This window comes from Nanorana parkeri, unplaced genomic scaffold (genome assembly GCF_000935625.1).
Source record: "Nanorana parkeri isolate BGI_ZX_2015 unplaced genomic scaffold, ASM93562v1 scaffold2203, whole genome shotgun sequence".
NCBI lineage: Eukaryota > Metazoa > Chordata > Amphibia > Anura > Dicroglossidae > Nanorana > Nanorana parkeri.
The window spans coordinates 81162-99805 of record NW_017308471.1 but is presented as its reverse complement, the minus strand read 5'-3'; the positions used below and the strand labels follow the sequence as shown (position 1 = coordinate 99805).

Here is an 18644-nt window from a genome sequence, read left to right as displayed (position 1 = left end):
CCACGATCCTCCTCTGCTGCCCGTGCCCACGATCCTCCTCTGCTGCCCCCTCTTCTGCCGGCGGTATAAAGCCGGCGTCAAGTTTCTTATTCAGCGGCTGGGAGAAATAGCCAGCCTGCTATCATTTTAAATTACAATAGCAGGTTGGCTATTGTATCCGCCCACTGCCTGCTGTCAATCAGCAGAGGAGGATCTGAAGGAGAACGTTCTCCTTCAGGTCCCCCACTCTGCTGATTGACAGCAGGCAGTGGATGGGTGCAATAGGCAGCTTGCTATTGCAATCTAAAATAGCCAATAGGAGGCTGGCTATTGCTCCCAGCTACTGCATGCTGCATTTACATTCAGCTGTCTCAGCAGGCAGTTGTCATTCCCCAGTGAAGTGGAAAGGTGACACCAGGGGTCTAATAGACCCCCTAATGTCACATTAATGAGAACCTGTCACCTCCAATGTGCTATCACATAGGGGGCTTGTGAGCCCCCCATGTGATAGCAATGAAGTTAAAAAAGGTAAAATAAAAAAAGTTATATAAAGTTAAAAATACTCCCAAGAGTATTTCAAGTCCGTCAATTTTCAAGTCCGCCAACCACGCAAACGCACGCATACTAATGGAAACACAAGTCGGGTGCACCTATGTATGAAAACGATGATTGTGCTACACATCTCAGTTATCGCCACATGCACCAGAGTGAAAGCAAAAATTTTCCAACCAATATTCATGGCTAACTCTAAATTGATGACCGGGCTTTTATTTATTTTAAATAAAAGTTTGGCTATTATATTGGACTTTTACAATTCATATTATTTTAAATCCATGAAACCAAGTTAAATGTCTAATATAAAACATACATTTAAAACAAATATTTTTTTTAAAAAGGTGGGAAAAGTAATTTTTGGTTTCGGCCTGACAAATTCTGCTGCATTGCAGTGCCATTCATTTCAATTGCACCCCAAACGCGCCTCCCACCCGCAGTGTGATCGCCCGCACTGGAGAGCACGATACTGCAAAATTGCAAAAATTATTCATGCAGTTTTATTCTAAAGTAATCTTTGTAACACTCCATTTCTGAAATTAAAAAAAATAACAGATCAGCGCTGAATACTGAAAAATGGCCTGGATGGGAAGGGGGTTTAACACCACGGATGTCAACTGGTTAACTGATTAATCGAAAAAATAATCGGCCAACTAATTGATTATGAGAATAATCGTTAGTTGCAGCCGTAGTTCTCCTATATATAAAACATGTTATTGGGGCTTTCTCAGTGGTCCAAGAGCCTATAACTTAATATAGTATTTCCATAAAAAAGAATTTATTGAATATACAGTGCTAATACATTTCATTGACATAAAAAAAACTAAAGTTCATGGTACACTTTAAACAGCCATCTCCTATAAACCCACATTAGTTACATAGCAGTTTCGGCCTGAACCTTTACAAAAACAATAATATTTTGGCTCCAGGAAAATACACAATTGATCATTTTACAGGGACCAATAAGACAGAAGCGTGTTGAAGCAGCAGGGTGAGCTGCATGTAATTTGACTACAGAGGAGCAGTATGTTACGCACTTCATGCAGCAGGAATGGATCAGCACAATCATACCCCCCACCAATTGTGTGTGTGTGTGTATATATTATATGTATATAATATATATATATATATTATAGCTGCTGCTTTACATTATACTATAATGAATTGCTGAGATTTGTAGTCCTCTAAAGATGGTGGTATTATTCTGTATTCCTGTAAAATGTATTCCTGGGATTTGAAGTCCACTATAGCTGATGGCATTTTTCTGCATTGCTGCATACTGTATTGCTGGGCTTTGTAGTCCCCTAAAGCTCATGGCATTATTCTGCATTGCTGTATAATGTATTGCTGGGTTACAGTGGTGGAATTACCAGGTCGCAGCGGTCACAGTCACCGCGGGCAGATGAATACATAGCTTGGTAAATGTGCCTGTGGCGGGGGGCAGGCTGGGGGTGCCTCACCTGCCACTGACCTCATTGCACATCACTGCTGTGCACTAGCTGTCTGAGAGTTAATGGAGTGTGATTGCTGTTAACAGTCACACTCCTATCACTCATAGGCAGGCCATACATGCTGGCATCAATAAGATCTCAGCATGTACAGAGCTGTTACTGAATGCTGTTGCTCTGAAGCATTTAGTGATGGCTCTAATTAGCTGCGCAGGGCTTCTGATGGCCCTGAATGACAGTTGATCCCAGTATATGCTGGGATCAGCTGTCACTTATAGCCACAGATAAGGTAGTGAGAATGACAAAATGTCATAATGACCGCCTGATCTGAATACTAAACCAATGTTAAAACAAATTGACATGCCATGATCCCTTCTCTCCCTATTAGCGCTGATATGTTAATTAGTGCTGGGCCAAAAGTTGCCAGTCAGCCCCTGACTGAGCTAGTAGGCTGTGTTTCCTATTATAGTATTATAGTATTATTACTATACAGGATTTATATAGCGCTAACAGTTTACATTTTACAATATATAGGGGGGACAGTTACAATACAGGTAAATACAAGAAGGATAGGAGGTCCCTGCGTTTGAGATCATTTTCTATACATGGTGCATATGTTTTGCAAACACCTTGATATTTCAAGATCATTACTCTTACATTTCCTCCTGCCAGGATGTATGCTAATCTTAAATCTTCATCTGGCTGGTGGTCTTCAAATCTTGCTTTGAAAATCTCTCCTGTTTTAACATTTACTGCTGAATTAAAAAAAAAGTAAGACATATCTGGGACTGATTTTTTTTAGTTCAGAAAGACATGGTTCATTCACATAAAGAAACACTTTTCAGAACCTGTGCATTTTGTGTCAGGAAAAATCATCATGCTTATTCTTTAAAATAGGGATGCACCGATATATCGGCCGAAAATGGCACTTTTGGCATAATGCCGAAAGAGCCATGTTTCGGCTGATACATCAGCGCATCCCAGGTATCTTTTTTCCCCGCTGGGCGCTGTTCCAACGGGGAGAAAAGAAAGTGACAGCCGGCCGAGCGCTGCAGACGAGAGCGCTGTGAGCGCCGGCGTCTCTCCTCCCACACCGCTCAGCCGCCTATCACAGTCTGGCAGAGCGGTGCGAGGGAGGCTGGGCTCTCCTGTGACAGTCCGGCAGAGCGCTGTCACAGGAGGCTGGGCTCTCCTCTCTACACCGCTCGATCAGCCTCCTGTGACAGCATGTCAGAGAGAAAAGCAAGGTACACACACTCAGTGATCAGTGATCGCTGAGTGTGTGTACATAATTGAGGATATGGTATGTTAACTATATCCTCAATTATGAATGAATGGGAGTGATCTACATCACATCTACATCACCCCCATTCATTCATAATTGTAGTTATAGTAAACAAACAATGTTCTCATGTTATCAATGAACAGGAACACTCAGTATAGAGGATTCCTGTTCATTGATAACAGGGGACACAGAAAAAGAGATTGAGGACTCTGTGTTCTCAATCTCTTTTTCTATTTTAAAAGGTAAATATCAGGGGTCTGTTTAGACCCCTAATATTTCCCCGAAGCCCCTAAAAGTAAAGTAAAAAATCAAAATATTTAATAAAAAATGAATAAAAGTAAATATAAAAAATTAAAAAGTTTATAAAAATAAAATATTTAAAAAAATTGAAAAAATAAAAAACATTTTTGGTATCGGTTTCGGCCTGACATTTTTTTTAATTTCGGTTTCAAAATTTCCATTTCGGTGCACCTCTACTTTAGAACTAGAGGACTGGAAGACTGCAACTGTAAAACACACTGGGGGGAATTTATCAAAACTGGAGCAGACAAAATCTGGTGCAGCTGTGCATGGCAACCAATCAGCTTCTATCTTTCATTTTAAAAGTCTAACAGAACAAACTGAAGAGAGAAGCTGTTAGAATCTGGAGCAGTAACCAATCTACTTCTATAATGATAAAATCCCACAAAAGAATTCTAAGGGGTTCATTCTCTAAAGAGCCGAAGGATCCAGCTGTTATCTCACAGCTGGCTCCGCCCAGTTGTAATGACAGATCAGCTTCCCCAAATATCCTGGCCCTTACTTACATCTTTTTGGTCAGCAGTTAGAAGCATTATACAGAAGTTCATTGCAAAAGGAAAGGCTAGGCTCTTCTGCCTGGTCGGATGACAGACTGTGCTGATTAAGGCCAAAACAATCCCCTTCTCCTGTGTATGCTGTGTGAGACAAGTTGACATACAAACCTGCCACCAAAACAGGATGTAGGGCATTTAGGGACTCCAGTCTAGTACAATCTGAGGACATCAGAGTAGGTGGATGCTTCCCAGTCACAATGGAACTAGTGGTCCTCTTGTTAGTGACCAACATATTGCAACAGCTTAGTAGATGCTGACACAGCAAAATAAAGGCACTGCTAAAGGAGCGTTAAGCGCTAAACTGGTGCACCAGGAAGGATGAAGTACTCATCACAATGCAACTAATCCACCTGGCCAGCGGTACTCGGGGTGGCTGTTACAAATGTCTAGTACAGTGCTGCAGCAATCATCTTTCACTACCCTCCTCACAGTTGCTATATATTACACTCAATGGGAGAGGAGTCCGTCAACCACTGCTGTTAAAAGTTGTGTGCTGGTCCACTCCCCTCAGCTACTTCCTAGATTCCTTTAACCTCTCACAGCACCACTGAGTGTAATATACAGCAGCAGTGAGGGGGTGAGTGAGATGATGATTTTTGCAAGAAGCAATTGCTGCTGGTAAGGGAATGCCACACCAATATTCATATCTTATGTGTCTTTGCCAACAGTTTTTTCCTAATGTTTCAATGTGATTTGCTCCACAAAAGATACAAATACATTCATACATTGCTGAATGCTGCAATATTCCCGTTGTACAGCATACAAAACCTACAAAATGTTTAAATGTATGATGGTATGTGTACATTTCAAATATTTGAAATGTTATAATAATGTTGTGTTACTATAAATACATTTCTGCCTGTAATAACAGTTTTATTCAAACAACAAATTATGAAAAGGTGAATTCCTTTAATCTTATATAAAATCTATAGGGCACTTATTATAAATACAAGCACACTTACCTATACCGTATATGATTGGAAGGTGAACTCCATCATCCTTTTTATCATTTAAATCTATGAAAAAAGAATGTATATCATTGACATCTTGTGATTATTAAGGATTTAAGAAAGAGTAAAGCTAGCCATAGAAAGGTAGAATAATGGGCAGGGTAAAACTTTGCAGATCACTGCTGTTTCTCTTGAAATGTGCCTGGCAGACTGAAATAGTACAAGTATGGTTAAGGCCCCTTGCACAAGGGTGATTTGATCGGGTCCCATCTGTCAGTCTTTCCGGCAGACCCGATTGGATGCCCAATGTTAGTCTATAAGCAGCTGCGTCTAAATGGACGGGCGTCCGTGCACACCCGGTCACCCCTAGCTCCGGCCAGGTCAGAGAAAAGAAAAAGAACAGAGTTCTGTTTCACTGGACCTAATCGTACCGGATCAGGGGTAATTCTATTGTATACGGATATGTTGGATGTAAACGGAAATCTCCGTTTACACCCGACTCTCCATAGACCAACATGTGGGTCTAGCAGTTTTAGCTCTTTCCTCCATTGCAAGATGTAAGAAACAATTGGATGGACACAGATGTCACAGTGGTGACATCTGATCCGTACTGCTCCGATCAGAAGGATCCCCTCCTGATCAACCCATGTGAAAGGGGCTTTACTCTTCCTCTCCTGGAAAAGCACAAATCTGATGTCAGCTGTTCAGGGTATTGCAAAAGGCTAATACCAAGTCAGATTCTTACACTAGATGATTTTACAAATACACTTGGGACCCATTTACACTTAGGCGTTCCGTATTGGTACATTGCATTATGGTTGCCCATTCATTATGAATGGGCTGTCAATGCACCATAACAGATGAAAAAGTGAACCACCATAGAACAGGTGTGTTGCCACAATGCAAATGTGTAAATGGGCCCTTAATGATTTTTAGTGAACAGCTTGAATTGGTGTTTTTGTTGTAGCTGGCTGAAGTTCAGCTTTCAGTTAGTACTTAGTTACTGTTTTCCCATGGAGAATGAATCATGGAACAGGTATACATGACGTTGTCCAGGCAGAAGTAGAGGGTCTCAGAAATTCTCAGAGTGTGTGTAAATCAAAAATGTTTTTTGTTTGTTTTAGAGTATAGAAGGGTTAAAACCCATTTTGCGGCTTGTGTCCCTGTGGAGACACATTAATATAGACACAATTAGATAATAATGGAACTCAGAGAAAAGAGGTACTTAAACAGTCTAGTCATATAAGCTCATAGTCTACACTTTCAGTATAATTATTTGAAAAAGCAACAAAACATCTATACCACAGATTGTTCTAGACTAGATTGTTAAGTATGTGTAATAGAAAAACTTTAAAAAATAAAATAAAATTGGGAAAGGGGTAATCTTAGAGAACAGGCAGTGGCCAGATAGGGAGCAATCAGTGGCCAATGATAGCTTGACTGGATTAGGCTTTTGGTGGATGGTTCAACTGTCGCACTTTCTACATTCTCTACTGCCTGCTGAAAGCTTTGCTCATCCTCTCATTGTGTCCAGCCAGCTGCTCTTAGACATTAGATATCTCATGTGCAATTTGACGTTCTGACGAAGCCCCGGGGGAATGGGAGGAGCGAAACGCGTCATCATTATGCAGAGGGCGTAAGGCTGAGAACACACCTGAGAGTCAGGTAGTAAAGCCAGCAGATGGAGCTGCAGTTTACCCATGCAAACTAAGCCATACTAAGCTGGTGTTCAGCAAAAGATGAATGCAATACTCAACAGATGCAACCATATGGTAATCCTAGATATATAGTAAATCTATAAACTGGATAAAACTAATGCTTCAGTACATCGAGTGATCCAGCAGCTAATGCATGAGTCTACAACCGTGAGTACTTCTCTAGGTGTTCCTGGACTGTCTCTGGAAATGTGCTATATTGCATTTAAATCATCAATTAAAATCAAGAGACGATGTCCTAGCCGGGCTTTCTAGACAAGAATCGGCGTTTGGGTTTATATGGCATTGGATTATAAATGTGCGGCTAATTTTGCAAAAGAGATCACAAAGTGCACTTTAAAAGAGAATATATTTTTCAACAATCTGCTATCCGTTTGAGCACACAACAGGACCTGACTTCCTATCCATGAAATCCATAACGGTTTGCCTACTAAGATTTAAGCTATTCATTAATTATCTCAGTCGCAGGAAAACAAAAGTGTGCTTTCCGGTTTCAGCATTTTCTAGAGCCGTAGATCTTGTTGTATCATATACGAGACTGCCTCTTTGTTACAATCTTACATTGGATGAAAGGATCTACTTTGTTCTGCAGAATGTTTATTTATTGTGCACTCTGAAGAGCCATACACTGGATACTTTTTTCTTTTCTTTCCCTTTGCATTCTGAGCTCCACCGGCAACAGTTGCAGCCTGCACGCATGAATGAGTGTCGTATGAGAGTGAGACAACGTTGTCCATATTATTGTTTTAATTGCCAGAAAGGTGGGGGTTTGGTGTCAAGTGGATTTTATTCATAAAGCATTTATACTGTATATAACTGGCTACTCTGACCCCTTTATAACTACTATGACCTGATCCTTCTCTCCAAGATCAATGTCCCCTTTTTTCTCCCTAGTTTCAAGACTAGTTATGGGTTGTTGAATATAGCCAATAGTAAACCTCATTTGTGAGGAACGGGTTAACTGAGTTTCTGGATAAACCTTTTAGTTTATTAGGCTTTTGGTGGATGGTTCAACTGTCGCACTTTCTACATTCTCTACTGCCTGCTGAAAGCTTTGCTCATCCTCTCATTGTGTCCAGCCAGCTGCTCTTAGACGCACCGTGGGACCCACCTTTTTTCTTGATACACTATAATTCTATTTCCAGGAAGACATAAAAAATCCTTACTACCTCATTAGCTTAACGTAGCCAGGAGTTGTATACCCAAACTGTGGAGGCAAGCAAAGCCCCCTTCAGTGTCTATGTGGCTTAATAAGGTCAGTGAGATTGAATGCATTAAAGACTTGATCTCTTTCGACACAGGTATGCATGATAAACATTGTACCAAATGGTTATATTTGCAGGAATTTACACTTTCTCCTGAATACAATGTAGTACTGCAGGATGTGCCTGGACGAGTCTTCTGATTACCCTCTTGGGCCTGCTCTCCAAGTGGGGTTGAGAAGCCCTACCTTCCACTATCTCTACTCACCTCCCCCTCTCCATGGGCTCCCCTCCAGCCCCTTTTTTTCACTCTTTCTTTTACCCCTTACCTCTGCCCCACTCTTCTTACGTAACTTCTCTGCTGTCAGTTCTTCTTTCCCCCAACAAGACAGGACCCTAGTTTCCACCATGTTGCGAATTATTGGGTCTTTTTTTTTCCATTTAAGATTTTTATTTTATTGAACATAGGAAAAGAAAAAAAACAGACATGTATTGTGATCAAACATATCACATTTTTCGTCAACACGCCGCAAAACAAGCAAACAAATAGGATGTCATACTGTATAGTCCAATACTGGGCGGACCGTGTTGTTGGTTGGTCCCGCTCAAAACATCAGCAGGTCTAGAACTAAAGAGCCAACTGTCCACTTAATATGTCAACGAGGTGGGTATATAGCTGGAATGGTCCTTCAGGGCGCTGACCTCAGCCCTACATGCCATACATTTGGGCTCCAACAGTGAAATTAACCTCAGGTAGATGGAAACAAGTAATGAGACAACACAGACATTGAAGGGGGGGTCACAAAGTAATATAGAGGTGGCAGAGATGGAAGGTAGAAGGTCTAGAGTCCTCCTTGGTAAAACCACAGAGAACCCTAGGGTAGGCTAGAGAATGGGGCGTCGTGGTGGGGGGGACCTAAAACGTGTCGCCATGGGCATAATTCCATTTGGCGCACCATCCCCACACCAAAAATGTGTTCCCCGAGGATCGGTAGGTAATTTACGTGTATGTTAGTCTGCTAAGCGGTGGTACGTGCGAGTTCTTCGTATACCTTTCCTAGGCAGAAATGTGTCCATGGTGCCCATAGTCTAGAGAATTTGGTCACCTTATCTAGGTTGATAAATAGGAGTTCTTCCATTTCAGAGATGTAATTTACCTGAGTGATCCATTCGGTGAGAGACGGGGGCCGTGCCTCTCTCCACAGTCTCGGTATGACTGATCTAGCCGCATTAATCAAATGCTTACTGAGAGATTTGTGGGGCCCCTCATTCTCTTCCTCTCGGATATGAAGTAGGTAGGTACTTGGGCTAAAAGCGAGCTGTTCCACCATGATCTGAGCGATAATATCGTGGATCCGTCTCCAGTAAAGTTGGAGAAGGGCACATTCCCAGAAGATGTGGATGAGTGTACCTCGTGCCGAGGTGCATCTCCAACAAGCCTCTGGTATTGCTGGGTCAAATTTGTGGAGGAGGGCTGGGGTTCTATACCATCGTGAGAGGAGTTTGAAATTGGTTTCCTGAGTCCTACAGCTCACTGAACTTTTGTGTGCCCCCAAGCACGCTGATTCCCAAGTGTCTACTGGGATCTCTTGGTTTAGCTCCCGCTCCCAGGTTACGCTTAAGGTGTCGGTGCGAGTAGGTCTGGATGGACATACTAGGCCATAAATCCATGATATGAGGTGTCGAGAGGGGCCCTAGCCAGAGCACGCCTTTTCAAAGCTGGTCATGTCTCTGGCAAAGGCACCCTTTCTTGCTGGGTTATTAAGGTAGTGCCTGACTTGCAGATAAATCCACCAAGGAAGCTGTCCTGTTTTAGAGAGGGGAGCTAGGTCCTCTTTGTGGAGGAAGGTGCTGCGTTGTGGAGCCTGGGGTAAAATCAGTGTTATGGTTCAGGGGAGTCATGGGGCCGTCCAGTGTCGTGAGGGTGCCCCGTCTCCACTGAGTGGTGAATTCTTGAAGGGATGCTCCAATTAAGGGGTGGGTGGTGATGTGCCTGGGGTTGTGTCGTTGATGAAGCCATGTCAGAGCAGTCAAGGGAGGTGCGTTTTCCCAGTGTGTTTCCATGGCGACCCATAGTTTAGACATGCCAATCGACAATCCGGAAAGGTGGGAAGCTAAATAATATCCGAAAATGTCAGTACGTCATGGCCGCCTAGATGTTTGGGGACCTTCAATAATGACCATGCAATTCTCGGATGTTTGTCTAGCCATATGAAGCGTTTAAATGCGATCTCTACTTTGGCAAGGTAAGGTCTGGGTAGTTTGATGGGGATAGTTTGGAACAGGTACAGTAGTCTAGGGAGGATGTTCATTTTGATTATGGCCGCTCTGCCGAACCAAGAGCAAGTTAGAGCCCTCCATCGGTGTAGATCCTGAGATATGGGGACTGTAGTATGGGTGCATAGTTCAGGTGGAACAACTCCGACGGGGAGGCTGGTAGGTGAATGCCTAGATATTTAACCGAAGAAGGAGCCCAACTGTAGGAGAAGGCCCTCAGCTCTAGCACCACCTCAGGAGGTAGACCAATGTTAAGTGCTTCTGATTTAGTATAATTAATGGATAGATTCACAGTGGACAGTGTACCATATTCCAAGAAAAGGGACTGTAGTCTCTTTAAAGATTGCATGGGGTCAGTCAAAAAAAACCAGCATGTCGTCGGCATAGGCCGCCACTTTGTGTTCGCGGCCACCCATGTGGACGCCATGTATCTGGGAGTCAGCTTGTATCAGTCTTAGGAAGGGTTACAGTGTTAGTATGAAAATGGTAAGCGACAAGGGGCACCACTGTCGCGTCCCATTCGTGATCTCGAAAGGGGGAGATAGGCAACCCATCGTACGGACTCTGGCCCAAGGACGGGTATAGACCGCACGGACCCACCTCAGCATGCGACGTCCCACACCGATGTGAGTGAGAACCGCCAGCATAAAGTCCCATGCGACCCTGTCAAACGCCTTCTCCACATCAGTGGAGAGCAGGACTGCTTCCTTGCTGTGCGTTTCTAGCCAGTGGACTAGGTTAATGGCTCGGATATTATTGTCCCTAGCTTCTCGGCCACGGACAAACCCCACCTGATGGAGGTCGATCAGGGAAGGCATGGATGGGAGAAGGCGGTTTGACAGGATCCTGGTAAACAGCTTTAAGTCCACATTAAGTAGCGATATCGGTCTGTAGCTGGAACAGAGCTGCGGGTCCTTCCCCTCCTTGGGTATGACCGATATGTGCGCTTCTAAGGTTTGGGCAGGAAGGACTGTGCGGTCGTCGATACTGTTATATGCCGAGAGAAAGTGAGAATTAAGGGTCTCTTGGAAAGTTTCGTAATATTGAGCCGGGAGGCCGTCCGGGCCCGGGCTTTTACCCGGTTTGGTTTGTGATATAGCGACTGTCAGCTCCTTCATCGTGATGGGTTGTTCTAGGGACTGGACCAATGTTTCCTCTAGATTAGGCATTGGCGAATTGTGTAGGAAGGCTTGAATAAGAGCTAGTCGTGCTTCCCGCGCAGCTCCGTCCCGAAGCTGGTGTGAGTCTAGATTATAGAGCTTATTATAGTAGCTATGGAAGCATGCAGCAATATCCGGAGGCGAGGACTCTACCACGTTTGTGGCTCTGCGGATACCTTGAATGTGAGAGCGGAAGCTCTGAGTGCGGGTCGCTCTTGCCAGGAGTTTCCCACACTTATTGCCACCCTCGTAATAAATGCCGTTTCTAAGAGTGAAGGCCCTGCGGAGTTTTGCATCCAGCAGAGCAGACAACTCCTTCCTGGCATCTAGAAGTTCGAGATAGGTCCCCGTCGCCAGAGATTCCTTGTGTTGGGATTCCAGCCTAGAGACACGGCCGCACAGAAGCTGCAAACGCTCCAGCCTGTCCCGTTTCTGCTTGGCCGTTATCGAAATGAAACCGCCCCGGACCACGCATTTATGAGCCTCCCAGACCATCATCGGGGAGGGAACACTGCCAGCATTTATCTCAAAGTAGTTGCGTAAATCTGTCTCAATGGCGGAAACGACCCCCGGGTCCGCCAGAAGAGAGGAGTTCAGTCTACAGGTGGACTGGCGGGGGGTTGGGGGGTGCAGGGTTAAAGTAGTGAGGACCGGTGCGTGGTCGGATGTAGTAATGTTACCTGTGAGGGATTTAGTTATCTTTGGTAGGTCTCGTTGTGTGACGAAGATGTAGTCAATACGGGAATATTTTGAGTGAAGGGGGGAATAGTATGTGAAATCCCTGCCATCAGGATGAAGGGTACGCCACGTGTCAAAGAGGCTAAGGGTCTGGAGCTTGGATTTTAAATGTTTAAGCGTCCTATAGGGTATGGATGATTTCTTGTCCGATGTGTCAATCATGGGGTTTAGGGCCACATTAAAATCGCCCCGAAGGATCACCATGCCCCTCGATACCTCTGCCAGCTTGGCCATAAAAGTGGGGAAGAAACAGGCATGTTGCCGGTTTGGCAAGTAAACACAGGCAATGGTCACTGGAGTGCCAGCTATGGAGCCTGTCAAGATGAGGTATCGGCCACCATCATCCTGTAGTTCCGTGTGTAGCTCAAAGGGTATGGAGCGATGTATCAAGATGGAAACACCCTTAGAGGGTGAGGAGGCATGGTAAGCCGAGGGGTAGCGATAGTTGCAAAGTTTGCTTACCTTCCCATGCTTGAAATGCGTCTCCTGTAGGAGAGTGATAGATGCTCTATGGTGGTGTATGTCCCCCAAAATCCTAGCTCTCTTCTCTGGGGAGTTGAGGCCCCGAGCATTCAGTGAGAGAAGGACTAGGTCCGTTGGGCACGTCATGGGAAGAGGCAGGTGGAGTAGGCGCCTCAGTAGTGGTACAGGCGTAGGATCAGGACAGGGGATCGTACGGGAACCCCCTCAATGTAAGTGAGGTTTTCAGAGGGAGCGTGGGGTCTAGGAGAGGCCTGAGAAAAACAAAAAAATAAATAGACAAAGAGGGGGGCAACAAGAGGAGGGGAAGAGAGAGATTCAGCAAATAGAGAAGACACTAGACGGATCCAAGAGGGAAAGGGTTACACGCGACAAATCACAACACTACACAGAAAGATCGATGAATCACCAGAAATGATGTACACTACCCCTCAGACGGGTCGTCTGCCTAACTGTGGGAGACGATCCGCGAATAACTCTGTACTACACTAGAGTACTAGTGGGTACTGGGGTATAGTAGGGGACCTAACTGTTGCTCCTGGCACAAAGGGGCCAGAGGCAAGTCGTCCCTCCTGTGGGTGTGGGGGGGAGAGGAGGAAGGAATCTGACTGCTCCGGTGGGACAGTGGGTAGGGATATGGACCCTAACTTGTGTAGGATTCCTTCAACAACTAAGGGAAGGCCTGGCCAGTACCTGAGACCCAACAAGGGAGGTTTTGAGGGGTCACCAGCAAACGTGTAAAGCGATGGGAAAATATTTGTCCGCCAGTGGGGGCAACAGAGTATAGGCAGGAAGCGAGGCCTTGTGTGTCGCCGGCTCCAGGCGAAGCGTCGCCCCACAAAGCCCCTACAGGTATCGGCGTATACACCTCAGGAGTCCAAGCACATTATAGCATATGATAAACCGGGCAAAGATACACACAGCATTATAATAAAGGCAGAGGCGTAACTAGAACCTTCAGGGCCCCGGTGCAAGAAACCATGAAGGGCCCCCCCCACGGCACTGCATGGTTAACAGGAAGGCTGCCGAGGTCCCCAGCAAGCGTGGGACCTCAGGCAGCTGTTTGTTTAAAATTTTAGTGCCGGTGTTCTGTCGAGAACGCCGACCCAGTATCTTCGGGACCAGCTCATTCTCCGGGATCAGTGACAGCGTCTCCAGCCCTTTCGCACAGCCGCCCGTACATGCTGCGGGTGGCTGTGCGACAAAGAAGGAGCGGCACGATCGCGGGGGGGGGGCAAAGATACACACGGCATTATAATCAAATCAAATAAATAATGTGGAAACAGCTGACTAAGCATAGCTATCTTTAGGATGACCAGTGTGGGTGAGAGGTGATAATAGAGAGGCTTTAAGAGTCAAGGTCTGTCCCGTGCAAGATGGGTTCGCCTCAGGTTCGTTAGGGGCACGTCCTGTCCCACTGCTGCGGTACTGTATAATCTTCATACAGCAATGCACAATACCACCAGCTATGCGGGACTACAAGTCCCAGCAATACATTATAATAAAAGTAAGGTATGCAGAATACCACCAGCAAACAAACCCCCGCCCCCCCACCCCATAATGCATTGCTGGGACTTGTAGTCCTACATAGTTGGTGCTATTCTGCATTGCCGTATAATCATCATACAGCAATGCAGATTACCACCAGCTGTGCTAGACTACAAGTCCCAGCAAAACACACACACACACACTCTCTCTCTCTTCCCAGCACCCACTCCCACTCCAAACTTACCTTCCTTCTCCTGCAGGCCCATGGCCCTCTTCCTCGTCTTGGCGACCAGGGGGCGGAGCTAAGAGACGGCCATCTTAGCTCCGCCCCTAAGAGGCGGGACCAGCTCATTCTCCGGGATCAGTGACAGCGTCTCCAGCCCTTTCGCACAGCCGCCCGTACATGCTGCGGGTGGCTGTGCGACAAAGAAGGAGCGGCACGATCGCGGGGGGGGGGCAAAGATACACACGGCATTATAATCAAATCAAATAAATAATGTGGAAACAGCTGACTAAGCATAGCTATCTTTAGGATGACCAGTGTGGGTGAGAGGTGATAATAGAGAGGCTTTAAGAGTCAAGGTCTGTCCCGTGCAAGATGGGTTCGCCTCAGGTTCGTTAGGGGCACGTCCTGTCCCACTGCTGCGGTACTGAGGGGGGCTGAATTGGGGCAGACAATAGTGTCAATGTGGATACTTAGCTCGTTCCAATGGGGAGAGAAGTCATCTCGGGAAGGAGTCATTGCTACTGGAGTCACCAGCATGGGGTCTGGTCGCCTGGTGGGATTTCTGCTTCTTCTGTCTGCGGGAGCTAGGAGCATTCGGTTGGACTGGGTCCCTGCTCATCCGAGAAGGTTCAGCTGCGTCCGGCAGCATAGGGGACCGAGAGTGGACCAGCGGAGAGTATAGATCCGAGTACCAATCAGGGATGATGACGTCTGGCAGATCCAGTCTGGCACAGAATTCGCCAATATCTTCCGGTAGGCGCAGGGTCGCCGTTGTTCCTCTGTGGGTGGCCGTCAGGCTAAAGGGAAATCGCCATGATGCCACGTTCTCGAAGGCAATCGAGCAAAGGGCGGAGAGCGTGGCGTTGTTGCAGGGTAATGGCGGACAGATCCTGGAACAATTTCACCTCGCTACCGTCTAAAAAGACGGTTCCTCTTTGTCGGGCCTTCAGCAGGATTTCCTCCTTCAGGGGAAAGCTTTGGAGACAGCAAATTATATCTCTGGGCGTTGCGGGGTCTCAGAGCCCTATGTGCCCTTACCAGCTCTATAGGTGATTCAGTGAGTCTGTCCAGGACATCGTTAAAGATGGTCATGAAGACTGTGGGAATGGCCTCTGGCATGTAGGTTTCCAGCACTCCGGGGACTCTGATGTTAGATCTTCTCCCTCTATTGTCCAGATCTTCTAGGTGGCGTCTCATCTCAATCAAACTGCGCACAGTGCAGTCTTGTTGGGCAGTGGCGGACCTAAGGAACAAAGGGCCCTGGGGCAAGATTTCTTTGGGCCCCCCCCCCCTAAAAAAAAAAAGAACAAAAACTCCCCAATCCACATCCCCTGAAGCAACCACAAAAAAATTAAGTTGAAAAAAAAAAATCGAAAAAATATTTGAGCATATTTATTACAGAGAAAGGACAGAGTATGTTTACTATAACCACAATTATGAATGGACAGGAGGGGATATAGATCACTTCCCATTCATTCATAATTGTGGATATAGTACACATACCATGTCCTCCATTATCTACAAACACTCAGCGATCACTGATCGCTGAGTGTTTGTACCACTCTCCTCTCCGACACGCTGTCACAGGAGGCTGAGTGAGCGGTGCAGGGAGGAGAGCTCAGCCTCCTGTGACAGCGCGGGCTGTCTCCGCCCACACAACGCTCTTCCAGTGTTCTATCACAGATTGTGAGTATGTTGGAATGTGTGACCGGTCACATGGTCACACATTCTAACGTAGTCGCACCCATTTTTTTCCGGGGGAAAAATGTGTGACCGGCAAAAGGTGTGGAATTCAAAGCTTTCTCCGCTGTTCCCAGGCTGATCGGCATTGCAGATGGTATGTTTAGTAGAACCGATCTGCTGGGAACAACTGATCGGTCTTGAAATCTCACTTCTATCTGACTTTGTATTGCACTCGGCTGATGTTTCGGCGGCCTATATATCGGTGCGTCCCTAATATTTACAGCAATGCAGAATGGCACAGGCTATAGAGGACTACACATCCCAGCAATACTTTATACAACTATAGCATTTCTGTATAAAGTAATGCTGAGATTTCTAGTCCTCTATAGAGGGTCCCATTCTGCATTGCTGCAATGCAGAATGGCACCTGCTATAGAGCACTACAAATACCAGCAGTAATTTACAGCAGGCTACGAATAATAATTGTTTTAATTAATTATTTACACTTACCTTCTCTGGCTGGTCTTCTGCTGTTTCCTGGTGGGGGATTCAGGCTGCAGGAAAACCCAGTGTCTGTTTCCTGCTTGCTGGGTACTCACTCCTGCTTGCTGGGTAGCCATCCGATGTGCCTGCAGTCTTCAGTCCTCACATGTCCTCGGCTCGCGGCTCCTTCCTCACAGGGTATCCGGTGATCGATCGAAAGACCGGCAAGCGGGCGTGCGCGTAGCCTGCGCCCCCCCTTCCCCAATTCAGCACGTCGGACTCGGAGTGTGGGGACATCAGTATCCGGCGATGGTGCGCGTGGCCCCCGCCCCCCCCTCCCCCAATTCAGCGCGTCAGAGTGTGGGGACATTAGTATCCAGCGGCCGGCAGGCCCCCCATCTCTGCGCCGGGAGTGTCAGATGAACGGATGATCCGACACTCCCGGCCCAGGGACGGGGTGCCTGCCGGTCGCTGGATACCATCTATGCACAGGCCAGGACTGTGCTTGGCCCCGCTGAGGCCCTGGTGCACCGGCGGTAGTTCCGCCACTGTTGTTGGGAGTGGATGACCTTGATTTCCTCCCCCTGGCTGCGGCCTGTGCGTTCCACACCATGGAGGCGGCGGCCCATATCCTGCAGGTCCTTCCGTAACTCAGAGAGGGCTGAGCAGAGGGCCTCCTTTATGTCGGATGCCAACGAGTGGAGTTCCGAGCGTGTCGGCAGGTGCTGGAGGTAGGATGAGGGGTAGGGGTCGGGCAGATCGGGGCCCGCACTGTGAACGCCCAAGCGGAGAGACTCGTCAGCGAAAGGAGCCGGCGCTATATTGTGTGACATCGCCTCGTGGGTCAACGGCCGCTGCGTGCGCAAAATGTCCAGGATCTGCTTACCCAGCTGTGTGGCGGGTGGTACGGCGGATGTTTGCTGTTGCCCGATTTTCACCATGACGGGCGTAAGGAGGCAGATGTAGCTTCGTTTGGGTCTCGGGTAGCAGAAGCGCTGTTAGAAAGCGGCCATTCTCCTATCGTTTTTTTTGCTTATGCTCTGTTGGATTACTATTTTAATGCTCCCTGGTGTGTCTAGATTCCCCATGCGGGGTTTTGGTGTAGATTGATAATGTTCATTTCTTTTTCATTTTTGAAAAAGTTTTAAATGATAAAAAAAAACAAAATGGGAGAACCAACTTACTTACCAAAGATTTGTTGATAAATATGACCCTGATGAAAAGACCTCATACATTTTTACAGCTAAATATCTTACATACGGTAGGAGAAATTTGGTGTTCATGCTAAGATATTTAGCTGTAAAAATGTATGAGGTCTTTTCATCAGGGTCATATTTATCAACAAATCTTTCATGTTATTTATAAAGCAAATTTGTTATTATAAATAGGCAACATCTGCATTTGCACGTTTTCGGAGTCAACCCATTTGATTTACAATTACCAGGATCATCATTAAAAAAAAGACAGCCGGGGGTGTGTGGCCTGAGCATGGCGGTGAGCGAACGTGTCTATTCAAAGCTCCATCACACTCATGAGAAGACTGATAATTGCCACTGAATCTGCCTTTTGTTCGCTCACAATGAGGAAGAAAAGTTGCAAACCGGAACCGACGAAACCTTGGATGAGACTCCATCAAGCAGTTTTGGATGTTGGATTCTGCTCCATCTGACCATGTGGCCTTGCGTGTGGCTAAAGGCCTACTTGATACATCTGAAATTTCCTCAATGAAAAGTGAATTATCCCAAACTTCAAAGAACTCTGTTTATGGACTGCAGGAACCAGGCAGAGATGTGGATCGGAAGCATTTGTAATAGGTAGAGAAGATGGGGCATGATGTTCATCCTAATAATATTGCATCTCCCAAACCACGCCAAGTGACCGGAATGCCATTTTATAAGATCCTGTTTAATCTTGTGTAAGAGGGAAGGAAAGTTAAATGAAAACACATTCGACAAGTGTTTAGGGATGAGTATACTCAAGTATTTAATTGCTGAGTCAGACCATTTGAATTGAAAGGTATTACGAAGGGCGGTGATTGTGCTTTCCGGTATGGAGACATTAAGTGCTTCCGATTTATCGTAGTTAATTTGGAAATTATAAAGGTTACCCAATATACGAAATTCT

At 46.0% G+C, this 18644-nt stretch overlaps 1 protein-coding gene across 1 annotated transcript in view; it reads right to left on the bottom strand.

Annotated features, from left to right (window-relative positions):
- The window catches only part of NTAN1 (N-terminal asparagine amidase), a 123769-nt gene that overhangs the window by 55690 nt on the left and 49435 nt on the right, over positions 1-18644 (bottom strand). Inside the window, exons 6-7 of the mRNA XM_018573007.1 lie at positions 5081-5134; positions 2637-2734 (exon numbers count right to left, since the gene is read on the bottom strand). Coding sequence (XP_018428509.1) covers positions 2637-2734; positions 5081-5134 — 152 coding nt within the window. The remainder of the gene's footprint in view (positions 1-2636; positions 2735-5080; positions 5135-18644) is intronic.